Source organism: Bidens hawaiensis, unplaced genomic scaffold (genome assembly GCF_021521415.1).
Source record: "Bidens hawaiensis isolate Kalapana, Puna unplaced genomic scaffold, B.hawaiensis_p1.1 tig00021030_1, whole genome shotgun sequence".
In the NCBI taxonomy this organism is placed as follows: domain Eukaryota; kingdom Viridiplantae; phylum Streptophyta; class Magnoliopsida; order Asterales; family Asteraceae; genus Bidens; species Bidens hawaiensis.
Window position 1 is genome coordinate 227,469 of NW_027493249.1, and position 23,449 is coordinate 250,917.

Consider the following 23,449-nt stretch of genomic DNA (forward strand, 5'->3'; position numbering starts at 1 on the left):
TGTCAATCAACAGGTTCCTAGCGAACCACGCCAGCAAATCTACTCCATTCGTTAACACTTTGAGGAACTGCTTGAAGAAGAGCCAATTCAAGTGGACGCCTGAGGCTGAGCAAGCTTTCAGTGAGATAAAAGAATGTCTCATAAAGCTGCCCGCGCTAACAGCTCCACTTCCTGGCGAAACCCTTACATTGTACCTATCAGCTGGAGACCGCGCCATCGGCGCAGTATTATTGGTGGATCGCAAGGGGATCCAAACGCCAATATACTATGTGAGTCGGGTGCTGACAGACCCTGAGACGCGCTATTCCATCATGGAAAAGTTAGTTTTGTCACTAACACACGCGTCGCGCAAGCTCCATAGATACTTCAATGGTCATCCTATTGAAGTTCTGACTGGTTACAACATCCAGCAAGTCTTGCGACGCCCCGCGCTCTCCGGAAGGCTGACAAAGTGGGCGCTGGAATTAGGTGAACACACGATCACCTATAAGCCCCGTCCAGCAATAAAGGGTCAAGTTTTAGCGGATTTCATCACGGAAATCCCAGAGGGAAAGATTGAAGAAGCTCAGCGCGAGGTAGACCCTCCGCGAGCAAATGATGAAGAAGATGTTTGGAGGCTATTCACTGATGGGGCCTCCAACAACGAAGGGTCCGGCGCAGGTCTCAAACTGGTGGACCCTGATAATCATGAATATACTTATGCTATTAGGTTGGACTTCAAGAGTACCAACATTGAGGCAGAGTATGAAGCCCTGCTGGCTGGTCTGCGCATTGCGCGCAAGTTTGGAGTTAAAAGGCTAGAGGCCCATGTTGATTCTTACTTGGTAGCTGCTCAGGTCAACGGCCTATATGACGCCAAGGAGAACACAATGCCTCTATATCTAGAGCAGGCAAAAAAGCTCGTTGAGCAGTTTGACTTCTTCAGAATCATACACATCTCGCGCAGCGAAAACAAGTCCGCTGACGCGTTGAGTAAAATGGCGTCAACTAATTTTGATCACTTTGGCAAAGATGTCAGGGTGGAAGTAATGAGCAGCCCGTCAGTGCAAACGCAATCGGTCCTTGTAATTCATACAACCCCTCCATCCTGGATAACTCCAATAATGGAATTCCTGAAGGAGGGGAAGTTACCAGACGATCGCGCACAGGCGAGGAAGATAAGACACAAGGCGCAGAACTATGAACTACTTGAGGGTACATTATATCGACGCTCTTATCTTGGACCGCTCATGAAATGCCTGGATGCTGAAGAAGCAAGCTATGTGATTAGGGAGATTCACGAAGGAATCTGCGGAATACACGCTGGCCCGCGCATGGTGGTTGCCAAGGCAATGAGCGCAGGCTACTATTGGCCAGGCATGTACTTGGATGCGCTAAAAGAAATCCAAAAATGCAAGGCATGTCAGAGCCACGCGCCAAACACCATGCGGCCAAAGAACAACTTGATTCCAGTGACCTCCGCATGGCCTTTCCACAAATGGGCCATTGATATTGTGGGGCCCCTGCCGCAAGCGCAAGGGCGAGTGAAATTTTTGGTAGTGGCGATAGACTATTTCACAAAATGGGTTGAGGCCAAACCACTAGCAAAAATCACAGCTGAGGCGATGAAGCAATTTATCTGGAGCCACATCATTTGCCGTTTTGGCCTTCCTATGGAAATTGTGAGCGACAATGGCAAACAATTCACTGACAGGAAGATATCCAGCTGGCTCAAAGAATTGCACATCAACCAAATCTTCACTTCGGTCTACCACCCTCAAGGGAATGGTCAAGTGGAGCGAGCGAATCAAAGTTTGTTAAAAGGGCTGAAGAAAAGGTTGGAGGGAGAATCCCATTCTTGGGTCGAAGAGTTACCTAATGTCCTGTGGGCGCACAGGACATTAAGCAAAACTAGCAACGGCGAATCCCCGTTCAGCCTAACCTATGGGACAGAGGCTATGATCCCAGCAGAAATTGGATGCCCATCCCATAGGGTACTCATGATGAGCAAGACTGATAACGACCGCGAAAGAAGATTGGACCTCAACTTGCTTGAAGGGCGCAGAGAAGCGGCTATCATCAATGAAGCCAAATACAAGAAAAAGCTGGAAAAATATTATAATCAGCGCGTTAAAGAATGCCACTTCAAGAAAAATGATTTTGTCCTTCGAAACAACGAAGCTAGCCGCGCGATACCCCCAGGAAAAATGTCCCCCAATTGGGAGGGACCTTATCAAATTTCAGAAGATTTGGGGAAAGGCGCGTACACTTTAAAAGATTTGAATGGAAAAAAGATACCGCGCGCGTGGAACGCGGCACAACTTAGAAAATGCTTCATGTAAAAGTTCAAATATGTAATCAAGGCTTTTAAGCCATCATGAATGATGATTCGCGCTATCTTTCAATATTTGTTCTATTACCTTTGCATACATGTTTCACACTTCCTTTATTAATTTGGAGCAATATGACAACACTATATTGACTTCAAAAACAAAATAAAACTAAGTAAAACATACATGCGCGAGCCTTAGCTCAAACGCGTTAACGAGTCTTAACTCTAAAACGTCAGGGCCTTAGCCCAAAACTATGAGCCTTAGCTCAAACACGTTAATTAGTCTTAACTCTAAAAACGTCAGGGCCTTAGCCCAAAACAAAGAGCCTTAGCTCAAAACACTCACAAACATCCATCTTACATCCCGCGCAGCTTGATCATAAAAATCCTTAACAACAACTAAGGCAAAGTACATGCCAAATCATAGTTGTTAAGGTCTCAGGTCGAGGTCGCGCGCGGAATCATAGTGGATATCTGAGTAACACATGCTGACATGTAATGGCTAAAACTCATACTTCAATGTAAAAACCGAGCGACAACGACGCGCGAAAAAGGAATTGTGAAAAGTTATCGCGCATGTCAGCATAAACTAGATACTGCTATGGTTAAGTGAATAATTTCCTTACAACCTTGTTCTTATTTTAACGTGCAAGCATATCTTATATCTATACAAGCAAACATGAAGAGATGAATGGAAATGCGCAAGATGTAAAAAAGAGAAAACAAGTTTCATTCCATAGCATTGAAATTTACAAGTATGATGAGTTACAAATTACAAGTATAAAAAAAAAATTATTATAAAATTTGATGAAGGGCTTCTCAAGTCTCCACGTCGACGTCAGCCACTTCATCACCCTCATCATCTCCCGCAGCATCTGGCGCGGCCTGCTCCTCATCTCCGAACTGACCATAGTCAAGTTCTTCCTCCTCATTGGAGTCTTCTATCACGACGGTGTCAGGAGCAGATTCTTTCGCAGCGCCAGAGCCGCTGGCAGGGGCAACATCCCCCGCGCCACCATCATCGCTACCAGCCCTCTCGCATTCATCGAGCAACTTCTTTAGCGCGCCGAGGTCGGGCTGGTCAGCAAGCGCAGCTATCTGCAAAATCATTAGAAAAGTATTGAGTACAAAACACTTGGAAAATTAATCAAGTAAAACTCATTGAGGTCAAGGTACCTGCATAAGGATGGGGATGGGAGTATTCATATACTTCTCCCCCACCGCGGCCATGTCCGCGCAGGCCGCGTCGCTCTTGAAAGGGTACTCGGATGGGTTCTTCTTCAACATGCCATATTCATACCCATCCGTAAACCCTTCAGCTCGACCCACAAAGCGCGCGGCAGCATTGCAGTCCATCACAAGGGCCTGAAACTCGGCGGAATATTTCATCACCAAAGCGCAACGAGTCATGCCCTGTGACACCAGCCATTGGCGATCCTGCGCGAGGCCAGCAACAGACGTCTCGAGGGCAGGAACCTGGGAGTTTAATAACTCAACAGTTTCCTTGGTCTTTTTTAGCTCCTCCTTATCAGACGCTGTTGCCGCCAAAATTTTTTCTTTCTCCGCCTGCGCAGCACCAAGTGCTTCCTGGCTGGACGCTGCCGTCGCCAAGGCCTCATCTCTATCGGCCTGCGCGGCCGCCAACTCCCGCTTCAGGCGCGCAACCTCGCTCTCCAGTGATGATTTCTCAGTGATACTCTGGACGATAGCTTGGTCACGCGCCTCAGCCTGCTGTTCCAAGACACGCACTCTACGCGCGTACTTGGCAACTTCGGCCTCCGCCACCTGCTGCTTCTCCCGCGCAGCTTGGAGCTCATGCCCGCGCTTAATATAGGCGGTGTTGGCACTTGCTCGGTTTTCGCTGAGCTCCGCCTGGAGTTTCTCAGCTCGCGCGCGAGCATCAGAAAGGTTCCAGGCGGCCACCTTAGCCTCTCGCTGGGCTTCCACAAGAGCATCGCGTACTTTAATATAATCACGACGAAGCTCCTGGGAGGCAGCAAAGAAAGCCGACCCAGCGAAAATATGGTCATTCAGCAAGTCCGCGCGGGTGCGCTCCTCCTGATACCTCCTTTCAGTAGGAGGCACGGCATGAGCCCAGAAGTCCTCGCATACGCCCAAGGATTGGAAGGAGCTGTCTTCATTAATACTCCATCTCGGGCGGTAAACGTGGTCATCTCCCTGCAAAACACAAGAAATGTTCTAAGTCATAAGACATACTTATATGGAGGTACGCGCAGCGGAGCAGAAAATTAAAACCTACCTGCGGGGATGAAGCAGAAAAGTCAGTGCCAGCCCCACCTAAAGTCTGCGCTGCGAAGTCTTGTGGCATCGCAGGGCTGGCGCGGTCTCCCAAGGAGTCCTCAGCTTGAGCCCCCTCATCCTCCTCATCTTCTTCAATAGGCCTCTTCTCCTGCGACCTGGAGGGCTCCAAACCAGTTTCGCGGGGAGGGCTACGTGTAGGAGGAGGTGAGGGAGGTCTCGGCGTCGCCATTTCGGCGCGCAATACGGCTTCCTGCTCCGTGGTAATCCCAATAAGGGGAGACTCAGCACTAGCAGGAGCAGGAGCAGAACCAGCGGCGCCGGCAACGGCGCCAGGAGTGTCACCAGCAACTTGTGCGCCAGCTACAACTCCTAAGAACAAATCAACAAGGAAAAATGGTTTATGACTGAATCCAAAAGAAAAAATTCAGAAGACAAATGTGCAAAACATACCTTGGCGCAATTCTGTTCGCGCGGCGAACATCGCCATAAAGTTCATTCTACCCTTTTCAGAGGGTAGAACAGGGGACTTCGACGCAGCCCCCGGCGCAGCCGTAGCACCTTGTGGCGCCTGCGGCTGATCTGCTACCGTCGCCGGTTCTGCAAACATTCAAAGGAGCAAAGGTTTAATAACAATTCAACCAGATGAAGACAAGCAAAGTATACCTGTTGCAGGCGCGGCACTGCTTCTCTCTTCAGCCGCGCGAACGGAGGAGGTGACGCCACCATACCTCAAGTGGACAGGAGGTCTGCCCACTCTCACAGGCAGGGAAGCTAAAGAAACCTTGGTGGTAAACACCTGGGTTTCCTTAGGTCCCTTCGTTTGAGCATGGGGATGAGTGACAGGGGTGTCATTTTTCTTCTGTTTCTTACTGGCCCCTGCGCCAGATTTCCCCTTAGCTTTGCGCTTTAGTAGGGGCGCCTCCTCTTCCTCCTCCTCCTCTTCCGCGAGCTCCAGCTCGTAGTTTTCAAGCGCATCTGCAAAAACAAGCAACAGAACTGTTAATAAACTTGGGTATTCTAAAGGAATGAGCATAAGTGCAAAGGCTTACCAGGCGCGTCACTGTCAAAGTCAAAATCCAGATCCACTGGGATGAACATGTCATCGAAGCGATCTGGGAAACCAACCTCCCCAGCGCCAAGCGCGACGGAGCCACCCTCCACTTGATCATCATAAGCGGCAAGGATATAATCCTTGGTGACTGCGCAAAAACAAGTCAAGTGATATCAGCAAAAGAATAATGTTCGCGCAGAAAAATAAATAAAGCAATGAAATAAACTTACACAACCCGTCGACTTGGATAACGGGCTCAAGCGCGCTGTCGGCCCATAGCTTACTCATGCCGACCCCCACCAGCGCCTCCTCGCAAATTTTCTTCGCGGGGGATGGTTCGGCGGTCAGTTTTTTATCCCAGGCGCCGGTTGGGTTTTTAATAACATCCGCATCCGCGGGCGCAGAATCGATCGCGCTCATCGTCATGCGGATGGGGATTACACCAGCCCTTATGTAAAAAAACCTCTCAGACCAGTCATGAAGGCTCTTGAATGAAATAGTGGAGCACTTCACCTTCTGACTGCGAGGAATAAAGGAGATCCAAGAATCTTGGATCTTGGGCTTGTAAAAAAATTGAAAGCGCCGAGGGGTGGGCTCCTCGCGCTGTGATTTGCACATGAACTCGAAATGAGTCATGCGCACAAGTCCAAACGGATGGACTTGGGATATATGAATCCCGAAAAAACGTAGCACCGCGCCTACAAACCTTGTCATCGGAAGACGAAGGTTGCAGTGGGTGAAAAAATGGGTGTACAATGAAATATAGCCGGCAGGCGGGTCTGCCGCCGTTTGCCCGGCCCCAGGCAACATGCAGCCAAACAGGGTGGGAAAGCCCTGAGAGGCGATGAGGCTGTCGAGATCGGCCTGCCTCAATTTGCAGGGGATTTCATTCTACCTTTTGGTGGCCTTGGTCCTCCCTACTTCCTCCGATGTGGTCTCAACAACCCTCTTCCCCTTCCCCTTTTGCTTCAATGTCGACATCACCACAGATTTCACACGGCGTCTTCGAGAGGCAATAGAGGTGATTGAGGGGCTAGACGAGTCTGAACTATCAGACATACAACTGCAGCAGCAAATAATAGAAGTTTTGAAACGATGAGAACACTCAATTCAGAATATGAAAGACAGAAATTCGAAAATTAGTAACAATGAAGATGAAGATAAAAAATTTCCTAAGGGCCTGCTTTTATAGGCCCAGGAGAGAGAAAAGTGGTAACTGATGGGATTTCACGCGCCCCCACTCGCAGGTGTAAGCCAACGAGGGCGCGGCACGCGTCCCTAACACTGTTGAGGGGACATAAAAACGTAACGGACCTGCCACGGAGCAGAGACGCGCCCCCACTCGCAGGTGCAAACCAATGAGAGCGCGACACGTGTTCCAGACAGCTGTGCGAGGGGACATGAAAGGCAACTGTAGCACCTCGAGCACACGAAACGTCTGACACGTTTACGGCGCACGACACCACCAACCAACCACGTGTTTGGACCCTTCGTTTCAACCAAATGGATAGAACTTCGCGCAACGATGGAAAAAACCAGGAAAACGACAAAACCCCATTAAAAGACCAAAATCAGTAAGTCTAATATCTATCTTACCGCGCTCGCGCGAGATAAGACACACATTAGACTGGGGGGGCTTGAAGAGGTATGTACCCGCCTCAACACCGAGCAAGGCGGGTCAACCCACAAGATAAAGACATTATGAAGGCACAAAGCCAAAACCTATGCGCATGGCGCATACAAAACATGCTCAGGCATCATGTGCTCGCGCATCACATATGCGCGCGGCGCATCAACGCGCGGCGCATATCACATGCTCGTGCATATCACATCTGCCCAGGCACACATATGCTTGCGCGTCACATATGCGCGCGGCGCATATCACATGCTTATGCATATCACATCTGCGCATGAAATATCTGCGCGTGAGAATAAAGAGAAGACCTCGCGCATCCTCAGGATTGGCGCATATCACACATGCACATAATCGACCTCGTCCTTATCCAAATCAGGATTAGGGCAACCTTGATTGTGCACGTCAGACGACCTTCCAGAAGGCATCTTTTTAAAGAGTAAGAATATGCTGATGTTGACAGCTGCCAAATGAAAGGTCGACAACTCAGCATGACACATGTGCTACCACGTGATTACAACCAACGAGAAAGCGCCAGGTGTCCCAGAGGACACGTGGCGCAGTGCGATTGGAGGAGGCCAACGAGGTTGAGCCCAACCAGTGGAAACCCTAGCACTATAAATACAGCATCAACTCCACTTTGATGGGGACATTCATACTCAATCATTGACAGTTACAGGCAGTGATATCACATTCAATCATATTGAATTACATTCACTCACAGTCAGTTACATACAAACACACAGTCTCACAATCAGAGGGTATTCAGCTATTAAGCAATACTCTTGAGATTCCCTTACACACATTATCATCTTCTCCACAATATACTGATTCTCACGCCGGAGGGTTACCCCAAAGAGGACCCCTCTGTCCCTTTCTGAGGGGTAAGTAACGGCGCTGTTCATTTTGTAGGTGGAAGAGCACGGATCCAGAAGAACCATCGGTGAAATAGTATAATCACACCCTAGGAAGGTAGATCTGCTACCAGTGAGTAGATCCACGTTTCTTCAAAAGGTAACACGGTTTCTAGGAACTGAAGCTTCAAAGAAAGTCAGATATGTCGTCTGTAGATTCCAAATGGATATGGATATTATTGTTTAGTTTTGAATTACCTTTTATTAATTATTTTCTAATTACCTTTTTTCCTCCAAAATATTTGGGCCCTAAGCGGTCTGATCACCCCGCATACTCTTTGGGCCGGCCATGCACAAAGCCATAAGTAGAGGTGTACAAAAAACCCCGAACTCGGAACCGGACCCGAAAAATTACCCAGTAATACCGAAACTCGTACCCGGAACCGGGCCCAATTTATACCCGGTAATACTCGAAAACCGGAACCGGTTCCATACCCGAAACCGTGTTTTTCAAATACCCGATCTATACCTGAAATTACCCAAAAAAATATCTGAAATACCCCTAAAATTGTAACCCCTTAAAAAAATCCAATCTGTACCCGAAAAAAACTGGAAAAACCCCAAAAAAAACCCAAAAATAGGGTTTTTCAGTACCCGGATATAGGGTATTCAAATAACCGGTTTTAGAATACCCGGTTCTATACCCAACCCGAACCGATGCATGGGGTATGGTTTTTAGAGACAATACCCGGACCCGAACCCGACCCGGGAATTACCAATACCCGCTTTTCCAATGCCCGGCCATACCCGAACCCGGGTATTTGAAAAAACCCGATTTGTGCACCTCTAGCCATAAGGATGAGATCATCAATGATAGATATGTAGAGTGACAATCTTGATTCAAACCATTTCAAATAGGTCAATTTGAATTGTTTTAAAAATTAAATTGGTTGGTTTAGTCAAAGATTTTAACTAAATGGGTCATTTGAAATTTCATCTTGTTATTTTCGGGTCAAAATGGGTCGACATATTTAAAGAAATGGGTCGATGTAGGTCAGTGTCCTATAAAAATGTGGCATGTTTCGGATCGGAACAGGTTTCCGCACGAGACAGGTTTCGGCATGAAACGGGTTTGGTTTAGATTTCAAGCCATCACGAGTTTTCACATAGGACAGGTTGGGTTTTGGTTTCTTTTTGGTCGATTTCGGACTCGTTTTTGGTTATTTGTTTCGTTTTTGTCTGTTTTTTTTAGTTTCGTTTTTGTTCGGTTTCAATTTTTTAGTTTCGTTTTGATCAGTTTTTTTTTTCGATTGTTTTGGTTTGGTTTTGGTTTTTGTTTCATTTCCATCGATTTTCCAATTTCGGTTCAATTTCTCAGTGGGGTTTTTTTTAATGGAACGAGTACAACGGAGGAAACATTTTAGTTTTTTTTATTTTTTTTGTTTTTTATATATATTTCGAGTTATGATAATTTCTGAATATTTTATTGAGGGGTTTTTTTATCTTAATAGAAAACTCTTCAGAAAAAATTCAAAAAAATAATAAAAAAATCATAATTTAAAATATAAATAATAAACCAAAAATCTAAAAATACTTGTTTTCGCCGCTGTTCTCGTTCCAGAAAAAAAAAAAACCCCCAAAACCCGTTCTGACTTGTTTCGACCCTAACCTGTTATGACCTAAACCAAAACAACCTTTTTTTTAGTTGACTTATTCTGACCCTAACCATTCTAACCCAAACCCGTTTCGACCTTTGACTCATTTCAACTCATGACCTGTTCGACCCAACCAACTCATTTGCCACCTCTAATCCGCAGTAACCATCCTCCGATTGACTATCACACGGTTCATATTAACATCAGGAACTAGAACAATCTTGATCAAGTGTGCACTTTGCACGCCCTCTTAACTTGAATCAATGTATATTCTATTTTCTAAATTTGGTCTTAAGTGAATCCCAAATTACTAAAATGATATGCTGATACTAAAATCACCCACACCTCTGTCCACCACCCGGGATACCTTGGCATCACAACTTGTAACACTAGGCTACAAGCTTTTTGATTTAGACCACAAGATAAAGTACAAATGGACAAGCCAACTTGAGGCATGGAAACATGGAGCTGGTCTAGACTCAAATATAACGATTAAGAAGTAACCAGAATTAGGTTCACCAAAAGGCAGCAAGTAGAAATCTAAGTTTAAATAATATGCATTTGTATATAGATATTTTCTTTCTAATAAAACATAAATCTGTAATACAACAGCATTGACTAAATTACATATTAATTTTACATTTTCACAACAAAAACACACACACACATAGATATAGATAGATATATATAACATCATGGAAAACAACGTAAATTTTACTCATCATTTAGCTAGATCTCTTAGCACCCAACATTCTTGAAAGCTCCTTAATCAAAGGCCTCTCTTTAATGTCTTCGTCTCTCTTCTTATGCCATTTGTTAGTTACATCTTCTGCCTATATTAGTAACACTACTTTAGTTTGCATATTAATTACCTAATTAACATCTTTAACCAAAATCATTTGATTCAACATACCCAATTTCTTAATGGTGTCACTCGCTCCTTAATTGACTCAAATCTTGGCTGCACAATATCTTTTCCTTTTGTTCTAATATCATCCGTCTACAAAAACAGATTACACTAATAGACGCTTAGACAATGTTATACTAACAAAGCATATATATTAAAGATTAAAGATCACTTACTGTATGTAGCTCAAGTTGTGAGACTGCAAGTCCGATGGTCAATGTGGCCCCGCCAAAGACGAGAGCAGTGGCAGCAGCAAATGCTTTTGCAACTAGAATTAATAAAAGATAAAAGAACAATGAGCATGCTAACACTATTTTCATTTAAGTTTAATAACAAACAATGAAGCTATAAAAAAGTATGAGAATTTGAAATGTTTATGCATACTTTGTGACAACCCAACAGCTGCAGCCTTCAACTTCTCGGGATTAACAGGGGTATATTTGTCAGTTCGAAGTTCATTGGCGGTTGATGCAGAAAACGAACTCTCCGTATTAGGCAGCTGCCATCTGCAAGAAACATTAAACTTTAGAGATCTTTTAAATACTATATACCAAGAAAAAAACAACACTCGCAGAAAAAATTATCCCATGAAGCATGTTATAAAAAGGGTTCATTTTCAACTTAAAATCAGCAAAGATTTACATAAACCCCAAGAATATTGATCTGTAGCTCCAAGTACAATCAAATCAGTTCAATATTTGCATTAAATTAGTAAATCACTTATCCATCTTCATTTGTTATATCAAAACCACACAATTTAACATTAATACGAGCTCGAGCCGAGCCCGACCCTCAAATAAAGCTTGTTTAGACATATCGAGCTCGAGGTATAGCCTTGTATGGAAAGCTCCTCGAGCCTTGTGTGTTTTCAAGTTTTACCTCTTTTAAACTTATATATAAGCAGCCTCTCTATTCTTATGGAGTAGAGGTATGGTTGTCTACAGCCTTACCCTCCTCAGACCCTACCATAGCTTTGCTATTGGTGGGATTTACCGAGTACGATGATGATGATGACACACACACACACACTTCGCACATTACTACACGAGCTCGAGCCAAGCTTAGGCTCGTTTAAGGCTTTTTATCTAAATATATAAACATAATTAAATACATATATAAACTAATTAATAAGCAATAAACGAGCTGAAAAAACAACTCACTAGCTAGCTAGACCTTTAAAAAATAATCTCAAAACGAACCGAACTCGAGCTTAAAAAAAAAGTACCTTTTGGGTCCAAAAGTGACTTGAGGGAGTGACACGTAAGCCCTAAGCGGGTTAATAGCATCACGCGAAACAGAGGAGACACCATTGATTTCATCAGACTGTAGAAGCCATTTCGATCCAGTCGACAGAGTCGAATCGGACGGCGGTTGGAAAATTTTAGAGGGTAAATTGTGCTTCAAAATCTCCGGCAAGATATCGGCGTTGTTAATTGTGGCGGCCGAAGGGTGATTAGTGGCGGTGGGTTTATTTGTTTTTTCAACTAAACGACCGACAGCGTGCTTTGATTCTTGTAAGAAGTAAGCGCCTTCTTTCCCAGCGGCTAATCTTCCGACGAGAAAACTCATATCAGAGTGTGTGAACTTTGATTGTGAATTGTGTTGATTTGGGGGTTAATTTGTAAGTGGTGATTATATATGGCGGTGTTTGGTTTCATTTGATACTATTATCGAGGACCCGCACGTTGCGTGGGGTCAGTAGATCAATGTAATAGAACTCGCGTGTTGCGATTGGCTGTTAAATCGTACAAAAAGAATACATAAAAAACGTTAAAACGTGTTGCGTCTACTTTTAGGTATTAAAGCATGCGTGTTGCGGCAAATTGCTATACCATACAAAGAACGACGTAAAAATGTTGAAACGTGCACTCTTATCAACTCGAGCGTTGTAGCGTGTGCTATCATTATTTGTTGCTGATTGTATATTTTGAGTTGTGAAAAAATAACTATTTCTCAAAAAAAAAAAAATTAAAAGCAATTAAAACTTTAAATGCATAAAATATAAAATTTCAAACTTTAATTTTTTTATTATACATATAGTATGAACTTATAAAGTTCAAAGTTCATCTGTAAATATTCAAAAAAAAGAATAAAACTAAAATTAATGTTAAAAATGTATCGTTGATAAACTTTAAGGATTAATGTTGTGACATATGGAAATGTGTTTTAGATGTATGTTGGATTTGGTAAAGTATATACCCTTAGGCTGAGGGGTGTGGGGGGCGCGAGAGGGGGCGCGAGTGGGGCGCCAGCCAATAATATTGTGACGTGTGACAGAGAGAGAAACTTGATAAGATGGGTGTTGGTTGTGGTGCTCGCGCCCCGGGACATGGTGTGGAGGGGCGCGAGAGGGGGCGCGAGCGGTTTTTTTTTATTTTTTTATAAATGTATTAAAAAAACGTATTATTAAAAAAACAAGAAATTATTTAAAAAAACACACATTTTTTTGAAAATTCATAATAAAAAAAAACATACTAAAAATTAAACAAACAATAATATTTAATAATAAAACTAATCTAATACAAGATCATCTGGTCGCCTCGCCCACAAATGTTCAACCAACTCGTGTCGAAGATCCCCGTGTATCTCACGGCTCTTGATATTTGCTATGTTATGAAGTTTTTGTTGATCACTGATTGTGGACGGTTGTGGCGGAATGTCACCTTGGTAGTTTTGGCATATAGCTTTGCCCTCGTCTTCTAACGTCATGTTGTGTAGGATAAGACACGTGTAGACGACGTCCATTATCCTCTCCCGAGTCCAATAACGTATCGGGTTCGCCAGAACATAATATTGTTTTTTTATAGCTCCAAAAGCTCTTTCAATATCTTTTCTAGCAGACTCTTGCTTCTTCGTAAAATACTTCCGTTTGTCGGCGATTGGATCTGTAAAAGCTTGAACTAACACAGCCCATTCGTTGTAAATACCATCGACCAGATTGTACCCGTACTTGAAGAGTTCTTCATTTGCAATAAAAGATTGAGGTGGTTCAACCCCGTCGATAAGGTCGTTGATCAAATGTGACTGATCGATAACATTAAGGTCGTTATTTGACCCAGCAACACCAAAAAAAGCATGCCAAAACCAAAGATCCTGTGACACCGCCGCCTCAAGTATGAGGGTCGGCCCTTCATGATTACCACGGTGGAACTGACCTCGCCAGGCCGTTGGACACATAGCCCATCCAACATGCGTACAATCGATGCTACCTAGCATCCCAGGAAAACCATGTTTTTCTGCGTGCACCTCATATATGCGTTGGATGTCATACGTTGTAGGTTTACGCAGATATCTCCGAGCGTAAGTCGATATGACTCCTACGTACAATATATATTACAAAATGTAATAAATATTTAATAAAAAGTAAAATTAATGTTTTTTACCTTGGCAGAAAAAATGAAGGGATTCACGTGCAACCCTTTTCGACATCTTTAAATACTCATCCAAAGCGTCCGACGAGATGCCGTACGCTAATTGACGGATAGCAGCCGTGCATTTTTGAAGAGGGGTAAAACCGGGAAGACCCCTAGCATCCTCCCTTTGTTGGAAAAAGGGATACCGTGCCTCTAAATCACTCGCTATACGCGTGAACAATTGCCTGCTCATTCGAAAACGAGTTCGAAAATCCGACTCCGCGTATACCGGTTGAGGGCTAAAATAATGCCTCATCAAAGTATCGTTAGCACCCGATCGATCACGATCACGAGGTGGTGCTCTAACCCTCGGGAGTCGGGGTTGATGGGCTTGATTTTGCAAGAGATTGACCACGGTTGCGGTCAAAACTCCCCCTACATGAAGAAGCAAATCATCCTCTTCGGAGGAGTCGGAATCAGACGAGTACGACGACATTATTTTAAAAAAAAAATGGGACGATGGGTTGTTTGGAGGTTGAAGTTGTGTTTGATATGGTAAAAATGGGTTGATTTAGGGGTATTATATAGGATTTTGTAAAGGTTTTTTTAAAAAAGTTTGAAAGAAATGGGTAATATATAGGAAGTGTTGTATAAAGAAATGGGTAAGTTGGGTTTTTTTGAAGTTAAGTGTTGTATAAAATGGGTAATATATAGGAGTAGAAATTTTTTTTTTTTTTTAAAATTAAAGAGCCAACGGCTCATTTAAGGTCTCCAACGGCTCTTTTCACCATTCCCCAAGCCCTAAACGCCACACAGGTCCCGCGAACCCCCTTGCGCCCGCCTCTTTTTCCGCGCTCGAGCCCCTCTCGCGCCCCTCTCGCGCCTCGGTGGTGTGGTGTTCGCGCCCCGGGGCGCGAGGCGCGTGAGCCGCTCACGCGCCCTTTCTCGCGCTCCACACCCCTCAGCCTTACTTATATAAGAAGGTTGTACTAAAAGCTTCCTAAATTGTTTCAAAAATGAATAGTAAAACACACCCACGAAGGAAAGTTCCTAATTAATATATAGTTAATAAGCTTTCATTAATTCTTAAAAATGAGAAAAGAAAAACAAACAAAAATACATGTCTTTATTCTACACATTACTAAACAAAGTTTTCAGCATACATTATGTTCATTGATGTATCTTAATCTCCCTTTTATATTGAAGTATTTTTACAAAAAACCGGATTTTAACCGAAGAAATGGTGTTGGGGTTTTCACAAATAAGTGTAGGTCAATCCAACGGCAATGCATGATGTTCATGGAGAATAATGAATATGCCCTTACACAACGGTTGCCTTTTGGCACTTCAAGAGACGAGGTCTGGTTTTAATGCATCGTGCCTAATTGATATGTATCACCATTTCATGTTTCTTCACCCAACACCATCTTTTTCGGTTAAAATCCGATTTCTTGTAAAAGAGAGAACGCATTGACGATATTAATTACTACATAGTTTGCGAACTCATTTCTTCTGGGTGGGGTTATACACTAAGTTCGTTCATACCAAACTTCAACTGTTAGACATTAAGACTCTCTTTGAATTCCGTGCTATAGTACTTTTTTTCACCGCCTATTCATTTGAAGGGCATAGAGATAGATTAGTAAAGGAAATTAAAAAAAAATCAAGCTTAATCTAACTGTTACAACTATATCTATCTTGTAGAAATATGAAATTGTATATGATCAGATTTTCTTTTATTTTATTAAGTTTAAAATTCACTTGTCGTGAATTTTAGTTTGAGCTAGGAATAAGCTCGATACCATACCGATACAAATCCCGAATTTTCCGATCCTAATTACTATTGCTATTACTTATATATATATAATCGAACTTTGGTGCCGCAAGTGCCCTATTGGGCCACTTGACGGCACCATATTAGTTCGTAATTTTTATTTTGCTTTATTTAGTTTAGTTATCATAACGAAAGTAACGGAAATCGACTAAATGTCAATTTTTTTTGTTTTAGTTCCGGTACCATAACGAAGCTAGCGGAAACCGACCAAATTCGCGTAGGCTCGCCTCTGCAACACCTGTGACTGACAATGCTCGGGTTTTACCAACATGCAAGTTTACCGTCCGACGCCCCTTGGCCATCGGTTCATCTTCATATTTATATATTTTTTTTCATCTTTTAGCTCCAATACCGTAACGAGTATAATCAAAACCGACCAAAATCATGTCGAACTACTGCCACAATGACCGAGACCAACAACACTTGTATTTTCCACCGCTTGGGTTTGCCGACCAAATAAACACTGTTTCAAATATTTTTAGTTTTTTTATATGTTAATGTTTTATAAGTTAAATTGACGAATTAATTTTTTGGGCTTTAACGCTTAAACTTTACCAACGATGTCTATACACTAAGAACATAACTGATACTAACCGAATTCGTGTCGACTCATCGTCATAACGTTCGGGTTTTACCAACGATTGAGTTCAACGCTAGAGTTTTGTCAGCTGTCGCGCCGGGTAGAAGAACTAGTTTTTTCTTATAAACTTGGTATTGATACTGTTGGGTTTTAACAAGATTATCAAAGTGATAAAACCTTACTTTTACCAAAAACGCAGCGGATAAATGTTTTAAATCTTGTTAGTTTATAGTGTATAAAACCAATTTTATACATGCAAAACCCAAACCCGGATCCATATACGAAATACATACTATCAAACACATGCATGTCACTATAAGTTCATGCATGTTAAACTACCTGTCAAGTAAACCAAAAACCGGGTGAAGAAAGAGTGATTGAAAGGCAAGAACTTGAATACGGAAGCTCCTCAAGCTAGCATACCCCAAGCCTCCGACAATACACCTTTGTTTAGCTAGGATTCACTTGAAAAACCAACTCCTCCTTGATGTTCTTCCTTGTGGCCGAAAATGTGAGAGAAAAGGAAGAGAGGAATGTTTTGTTACTTGCAAAAAATTGTAAGAATGAATGAAAAGAGAGTTAGGGAGTTAATGGAAGCACCACCCATGGCACCCACTCACATCCAATACATGTCTCCACTAAAGAAAATATGATAATATAAAATAAAAGGTGTAAGAGAGTAAGGGGAGGCGGCCACCCTCTCACCCATTTCAAATTATATGTATATTTTTGTCTTTAAATAAGTTTTATATCATAAAACTCACATTGTGTTATTTCCCAAAATAAATATAACACAATATACGTAACATGCTTGGTAACCATTATTCACATATTATTATTTAACCATCTTAAATAACACTATGGAATGCTCTCTCTCAAAGTATAAATCATCCATATAATTTATTTATTTCACAAGTACAATGTATTTAGAAACCCCTTTCCAAATAACTCAGGTGTTAATATTTGTTTGTTATGATCATATCATATATAAACAAATATTATTGGTGTTTGTCTAGCTTGTTATTGGGTATGACCCGACTTGGATCATAACGTACTAGCCACACAATAATGATATGTGTCTTGGGCAGTCCGTGTCCAACAGATACCGTATACAAAAATTTGATAAATCCCAGTATCAAACTGTACCGTTACCAGTACTGTATCGATCTCAAAACATAAATAGTTGGTACCGAATCAGTACCGATAGCACCCGGTAACCGACCTGTACCGAAACGGGTGGCAAACATGATTTTTGTTAAAATGTTAGTTTGTGTTTAGAAGAAACGATAAAAGATGGTTTATGCATAAGATACATATGCGTAATTTGTTCACCTCATAAATTTGATCCGATGCTCGCCACCGTCTGCCACCGCTGCATCACTCCATTCTCCGGCATCCACATCCGCACGCCACCGTCATTCACCTACCCTAACTCCTCACTTCACCTTCACCGACCACTTCGCTTCAAACCTTATTGCGTCAACAAATCACAGCTTCCAGAAGTCATCGATTCCAATTCAGGTATCATCATCTATTACCTGACACAAATACTTTTTAGGCTTTTTAGTCACATTATTATATTTTGTTTATTTTGGACAGATAATGATAATTTAGCGACGGAAGAAGAAGAAGATATTATTAATATTAATATTAATATTAATACTAATCAAAACGACGACGTTGGATGGCTACCTGCATTTCCTCATGTTCTACTTGCTTCCATGTCCAATTTCCTTTTCGGCTTTCACATAGGGTATGCTAATTAATTATTGCTATTTATTTATTTATCAACATTACATGATGAAACTGTGTGATTAGTTTAATTCTAGGGCAATTATTTCAAATACCAAATCTAATTTTGAATTTGATGAAAAATCGGTCGGTATGAATTAAGTTCGTCGTGGAACCAAAAAAATTAAATTTAAACGCCGAAAGTAGTACAGGCACTAGTATAGCTTGTGATTGATAAAATAAACGCCAAGATTGTATTGGCACTCGTGTAGTTTATGATACAAAAAAGTAACATATTTAAAAAACTAAACGCTGAAAATTGTATCCGCACTCATATATTTGATACTAAAATTAAACGCCCAAAATAGTATTGGCACTCGTATAGCTTAGGATACAAAAGGTAAATGCCCAAAATAGTATTGACACTCGTATAGCTTATGATACAAAAAATAAATGCCCAAAATGGTATTGGCACTCGTATAGCTTATGATACAAATAATAACATATTTAAAAAATTTAACGCTCAAAATAGTATCGGCACTTGTATATATGATACAAAAAATAAACATCCAAGATAATATCAGCACTTGTATATATGATAAAAAAAGAATAAACATCCAAGATAGTATCAGCACTCGTATAGCTTATGATACAACAAAATAACATATTTAAAAATAATTTTTTTTGCAGATGTGGCACACCCATAGGCTCCCACGTGGGCCAATGGGAGTATTGCGCTTGCAACGAAATTACATTTTAAGTCTTAAAAGTAAAATTTGAATATAATTGTGTGATGCAGTGTGATGAATGGACCTATATTATCTATTGCAAAAGAGCTAGGGTTTGAAGGCAATTCAATACTCGAAGGGCTGGTGGTGAGCATATTCATTGCAGGTGCTTTTCTAGGAAGTGCAGGTGCAGGTTTTCTGGTTGATAAAATTGGTTTTAGGAGAACGCTTCAGGTTGACACATTACCACTGATTCTTGGTGCTATTTTAAGGTATTTTTAGCTCGATTGAAATCATATCACTCACTTTGAAATAACAAAGTATTCACCAAATTCCAGTTAATCCTTTTTAATACAGTTTAAATGATCTTTTTGACAGTGCACAAGCCGACTCTTTGGATCAATTATTGTGGGGGCGGTTTTTTGTTGGTCTTGGTATTGGAGCAAATGCAGTTCTTGTCCCTATTTATATATCAGAGGTATACTTTGCCATGAGTCATTGGTAACGCTATTTGGTGTCTCTTGTTAATATATAAGAAGCATCTTCACTTTTATGTATTATTTAATATTTACACTTGTAGTATGCTGTTATGTTAATAGATAATAACACATTCACCATTTATTTTCAGGTGGCTCCAACAAAGTACAGGGGTGCATTGGGAAGCTTATGTCAAATTGGTACATGTACTGGAATTATAGCCTCACTCTGTTTAGGAGTTTTTTCAGAAACTGATCCGCATTGGTAACATGCTTACATGGAATTGACTTCTGTATTTGTTAATTATTATGATTATTGATAAATATGTTTTATACAAGTTATTGAACTTTGGACAGGTGGAGAACAATGCTCTACATTGCAAGTGTGCCTGGTTTTATTATAGCATTTGGTATGCAGTTTGCTGTAGACAGTCCCCGCTGGCTATGCAAAGTAGGGTTCCAAAAATAACTTTTATATCTTTTCCATCGTCAAATTTTATAGTTTTTTAGTAAAAAACATGTTAAGAATTTTGTATTCATTGATTGTGAAGGCTGGAAGACTTGATGAAGCTAAAAAGGTTATCTCTAACCTGTGGGGCCCTACTCAAGTTGCTAAAAGCATTGAAGAATTTCAATCTGTTCTTAACAATGACGGTGGCGATTTGGACAGCAGTTGGTCAGAGCTTCTAGAAGAACCACATTCTAGAGGTATTATTATTTGTTAATGACCATGAAATCAAATTGAAATTCACATTATTTGTCTTTAATGGTTTGTAGTTGCTTTCATTGGAGGTGCTCTGTTTGTACTGCAACAGTTTGCTGGCATCAATGCAGTTCTTTATTTTTCCTCATTGACGTTCAAAGATGCTGGAGTTACAAACGGTGCATTGGCAAGCTTGTATGTCGGACTTACCAATTTTGCAGGTTTATAATGTGATATTAATAATATTAATAATATTATTAACTACATAATTTTGATCACACATGCATGAATCCAACTTCATCTAATGTTATTTATGGCTTACAGGTGCACTTTGTGCTTTATATTTGCTTGATAGGCAAGGAAGGCAGAAGCTTATAATTGGAAGTTATCTGGGAATGGTAATTTATTTTCATAAACATTGTATAATCTTTTATTTAAAAATGCAATACTGTAATTGTTGCTTCCTTTTACAGGCAATGTCAATGTTTCTTGTTGCATATGCTATCAGTTTTCCTATAGATGAAGAGCTTCGTAACAACTTGTCTATTCTCGGGACCATATTGTAAGCTGAATCTTTGATATTTAAAATCCTCACGCTTATAGAGCTTATTTGGAAATACCGAAATACTAATATATATGGTGTCTCTGATATTATAAAGTATGTGTTAATGTAAGGTATATGCTGACTTTTGCAATTGGAGCCGGTCCAGTAACCGGTGTTATCATACCCGAGCTTAGCAGCAGCAGGACACGCGGGAAGATCATGAGCTTTAGTTTTTCAGTTCATTGGGCACTGATCTCTCTCTCTATACATACATACATACATACACACACACACACGAATTGTGAGAACCATTTTGGACCACAAAAAAAACCCAAAAATAAAAAAAATTATAAAACAAAAAAAAAACACAAAATAAAAAAACTAAAAAAACCAAAGTTCTAATTTATCATCCCGGCTTCAAAAAAAAAAAATCTTGGTTTAGCTAAATTATACATATATGTATAATATGTACATATATGTACACACATGTTTTTTTCCTATACACATATGTATAATTTAAGGTAAATGATAATATACATATGTGTACATTACGTAACCTGAGATTAAATGAAAGTATACATATGTGTATAGGTATAATACGAATTAAAAAGAAAAAAAAATCGTTTTTTTATTATACATATATGTATAATATGTACACACATGTTTTTTCCTATACACATATGTATAATTTAAGGTAAATGATAATGTACATATGTGTACATTACGTAACTAGAGATTAAATGAAAGTATACATATGTGTATAGGTATAATACGAATTAAAAAGAAAAAAAAATCGTTTTTTTATTATACATATATGTATAATATGTACAAACATGTTTTTTCCTATACACATATGTATAATTTAAGGTAAATGATAATGTACATATGTGTACATTACGTAACTAGAGATTAAATGAAAGTATACATATGTGTATAAGTATAATACGAATTAAAAAGAAAAAAAAATTCGTTTTTTTTTTACTTTTATTTTTAATGAAACCGGAATGAAATATAAGAATTTTGGTTTTTTTACTTTTTTAAAATTTTCGTTTTTTTTTTGTTTTAAAATTTTTTAAATATTTTTTTAGAGGTTTTTTTTAGTGGTCCAAAATGGTTCTCAAGGTTCTCAATTTATCAATGGTTCTCTTAGGATCCTTACTATATATATATATATATATATATATATATATATATATTCTGAATGAGATTTTAATTCAGGTGTGTAATTTCGTGGTTGGGCTATTCTTCCTTGAGTTAACTGAGAAATTTGGTGTTGCGCCGGTGTATGGGAGCTTTGGTGCGGTTTCTATATTGGCAGCGATATTCTCTTATGCTTTCTTAGTTGAAACTAAAGGGCGGTCTCTTGAAGAAATCGAGCTGTCATTAAACTCGAATTTTGTAAAACGTGATTAGGGTAAGTTTTTTTAGTTTAGGTCCATGGAACCAAAATAGCATGTTCTGTATGGTTCAGTGTATAAGATATAAGATAGTTTTGTTTCCACATTCATTTGTGTTAATGTGTATATAAACCATAAAGCCTGTTGTGTAGGTTGTACAAGGGATCTCTTGTTATTTATGTCGAATTCTGACACATATGTATGATATGTTGTACCAGTTTTTTTTTTGTGTTTTTCATGTTCAATTATAATTCTATATTTTACAACAGTATATGGAATTTGTGATATCTTCTTATATTTTATGAGATGGAGTAACAACATAATTTAGAATTGCCCTTAACCTTAAAGATGATTTGGTTGTAGAGGCATTGTGTTACAACGAACGGGTCGCTGCAATGCTGAATTTGTGATTATTTTGCGCTCCAAGAGCCGATAAGGATAATTCAACACTCTGACCCGACTCCAATGTGAAAGTGCGTTCATAGTTTGTGGTGAGTAAATCAACACAAGTTAACAAATGAGGGTATTGAATGTTCAGTTAAGTATCTTATATACGGGTGGCATCTAAAGGGACAACACATTATCCAAACACCACTTGCGTGTTATACAGGCAATATGGTCTACATGGGCCGTTTGACGATGGAAAAATTGTCACATAGGTTGTATGAGGTGAAAACTGGTCATATGAGTCGTATGAGACGCACATCATATGGCCTATATGATGCGTTTGACTGACAAAGAAATAACTTAGTGCCTACTGATTGTATGATGTGACAGACTCTGATGTGCATACTTAATTTAACATCATATGGTCTGTATGACATTATATGACCGTATGATGTGACATGCACATTGATATACATTTTTGTACAAGTGTTTGCATAGCAGCCCTCTATATCTATGGTATTTGGAACATTTATGACGAGTTGCACCAAGTAGGAGTGCGCTCTTTTACAATACGTATTGCTTTCTTTGGTTTGTGCCCTTTCATTGGCTACATGTCGCGCTTGATGCAAGTTGTATATAATCAAACCTTTAGCCTAGAATTTCTTGAGTCGCTTATTTTCAAGTTTATTTATTTTCAATAAAAAGTATCTTAATTAGATTCTGATGTAAGAATTGTACTTTCTAAAAAAAGTAACATATTATAGGTGATCTAAGTTCATATTCATGGTATTGACCATATTATATGTCATTTTGGAATTTTTGTTTTTTAGCAATCATCAATGCATATACTCAAAAGAATCAAAGATGCATGTATCCTATTGGAAACAGTTTTTTCATCTTGCTAAAAGCCTTTATAATAAATAGGGACGTAAACAAAACGAACCGGATGAGACCTTGTTCGTGTTCATCCGTTAAGCTTTTATTGGACAAACGAACGGTTCATGAACACTATACTGATTGTACATTAAGGAATTGAGTTTGTT

The 23,449-nt window shown here is 40.2% G+C and overlaps 2 protein-coding genes across 2 annotated transcripts; one reads left to right on the forward strand and one right to left on the reverse strand.

The window, feature by feature from the left end:
• Nucleotides 1–10,394: 10,394 nt before the first annotated feature.
• On the reverse strand, nt 10,395–12,242 carry LOC143562502 (uncharacterized). The gene is made up of 5 exons (XM_077050283.1): nt 11,899–12,242; nt 11,058–11,179; nt 10,850–10,941; nt 10,680–10,766; nt 10,395–10,599 (listed from the first exon to the last, which is right to left on the reverse strand). The coding sequence occupies exons 1-5, from the start codon at nt 12,240–12,242 to the stop codon at nt 10,492–10,494; spliced, it is 753 nt and encodes a 250-aa protein (XP_076906398.1). The 3' UTR covers nt 10,395–10,491.
• A 5,666-nt stretch (nt 12,243–17,908) lies between these two features.
• LOC143562503 (putative plastidic glucose transporter 1) lies at nt 17,909–22,118 on the forward strand. The gene is made up of 12 exons (XM_077050284.1): nt 17,909–17,961; nt 18,067–18,193; nt 18,971–19,171; nt 19,278–19,377; nt 19,528–19,640; nt 19,733–19,826; nt 19,927–20,083; nt 20,153–20,299; nt 20,403–20,476; nt 20,552–20,640; nt 20,754–20,868; nt 21,841–22,118. The coding sequence occupies exons 2-12, from the start codon at nt 18,162–18,164 to the stop codon at nt 22,033–22,035; spliced, it is 1,317 nt and encodes a 438-aa protein (XP_076906399.1). The 5' UTR covers nt 17,909–17,961; nt 18,067–18,161; the 3' UTR covers nt 22,036–22,118.
• Nucleotides 22,119–23,449: the final 1,331 nt, after the last annotated feature.

Coding starts and splice junctions, on each gene's coding strand:
- LOC143562502 (XM_077050283.1), bottom strand. CDS start 12,242: ATGAGTTTTCTCGTCGGAAGATTAGCCGCTGGGAAAGAAGGCGCTTAC. Junction 10,942..11,057: donor AGCTGTTGGGTTGTCACAAA/GTATGCATAAAC, acceptor TATTAATTCTAG/TTGCAAAAGCATTTGCTGCT. Junction 10,767..10,849: donor CACAACTTGAGCTACATACA/GTAAGTGATCTT, acceptor CTGTTTTTGTAG/ACGGATGATATTAGAACAAA.
- LOC143562503 (XM_077050284.1), top strand. CDS start 18,162: ATGTCCAATTTCCTTTTCGGCTTTCACATAGG. Junction 18,194..18,970: donor CTTTTCGGCTTTCACATAGG/GTATGCTAATTA, acceptor TGTGTGATGCAG/TGTGATGAATGGACCTATAT. Junction 20,641..20,753: donor TCTATTCTCGGGACCATATT/GTAAGCTGAATC, acceptor TGTTAATGTAAG/GTATATGCTGACTTTTGCAA.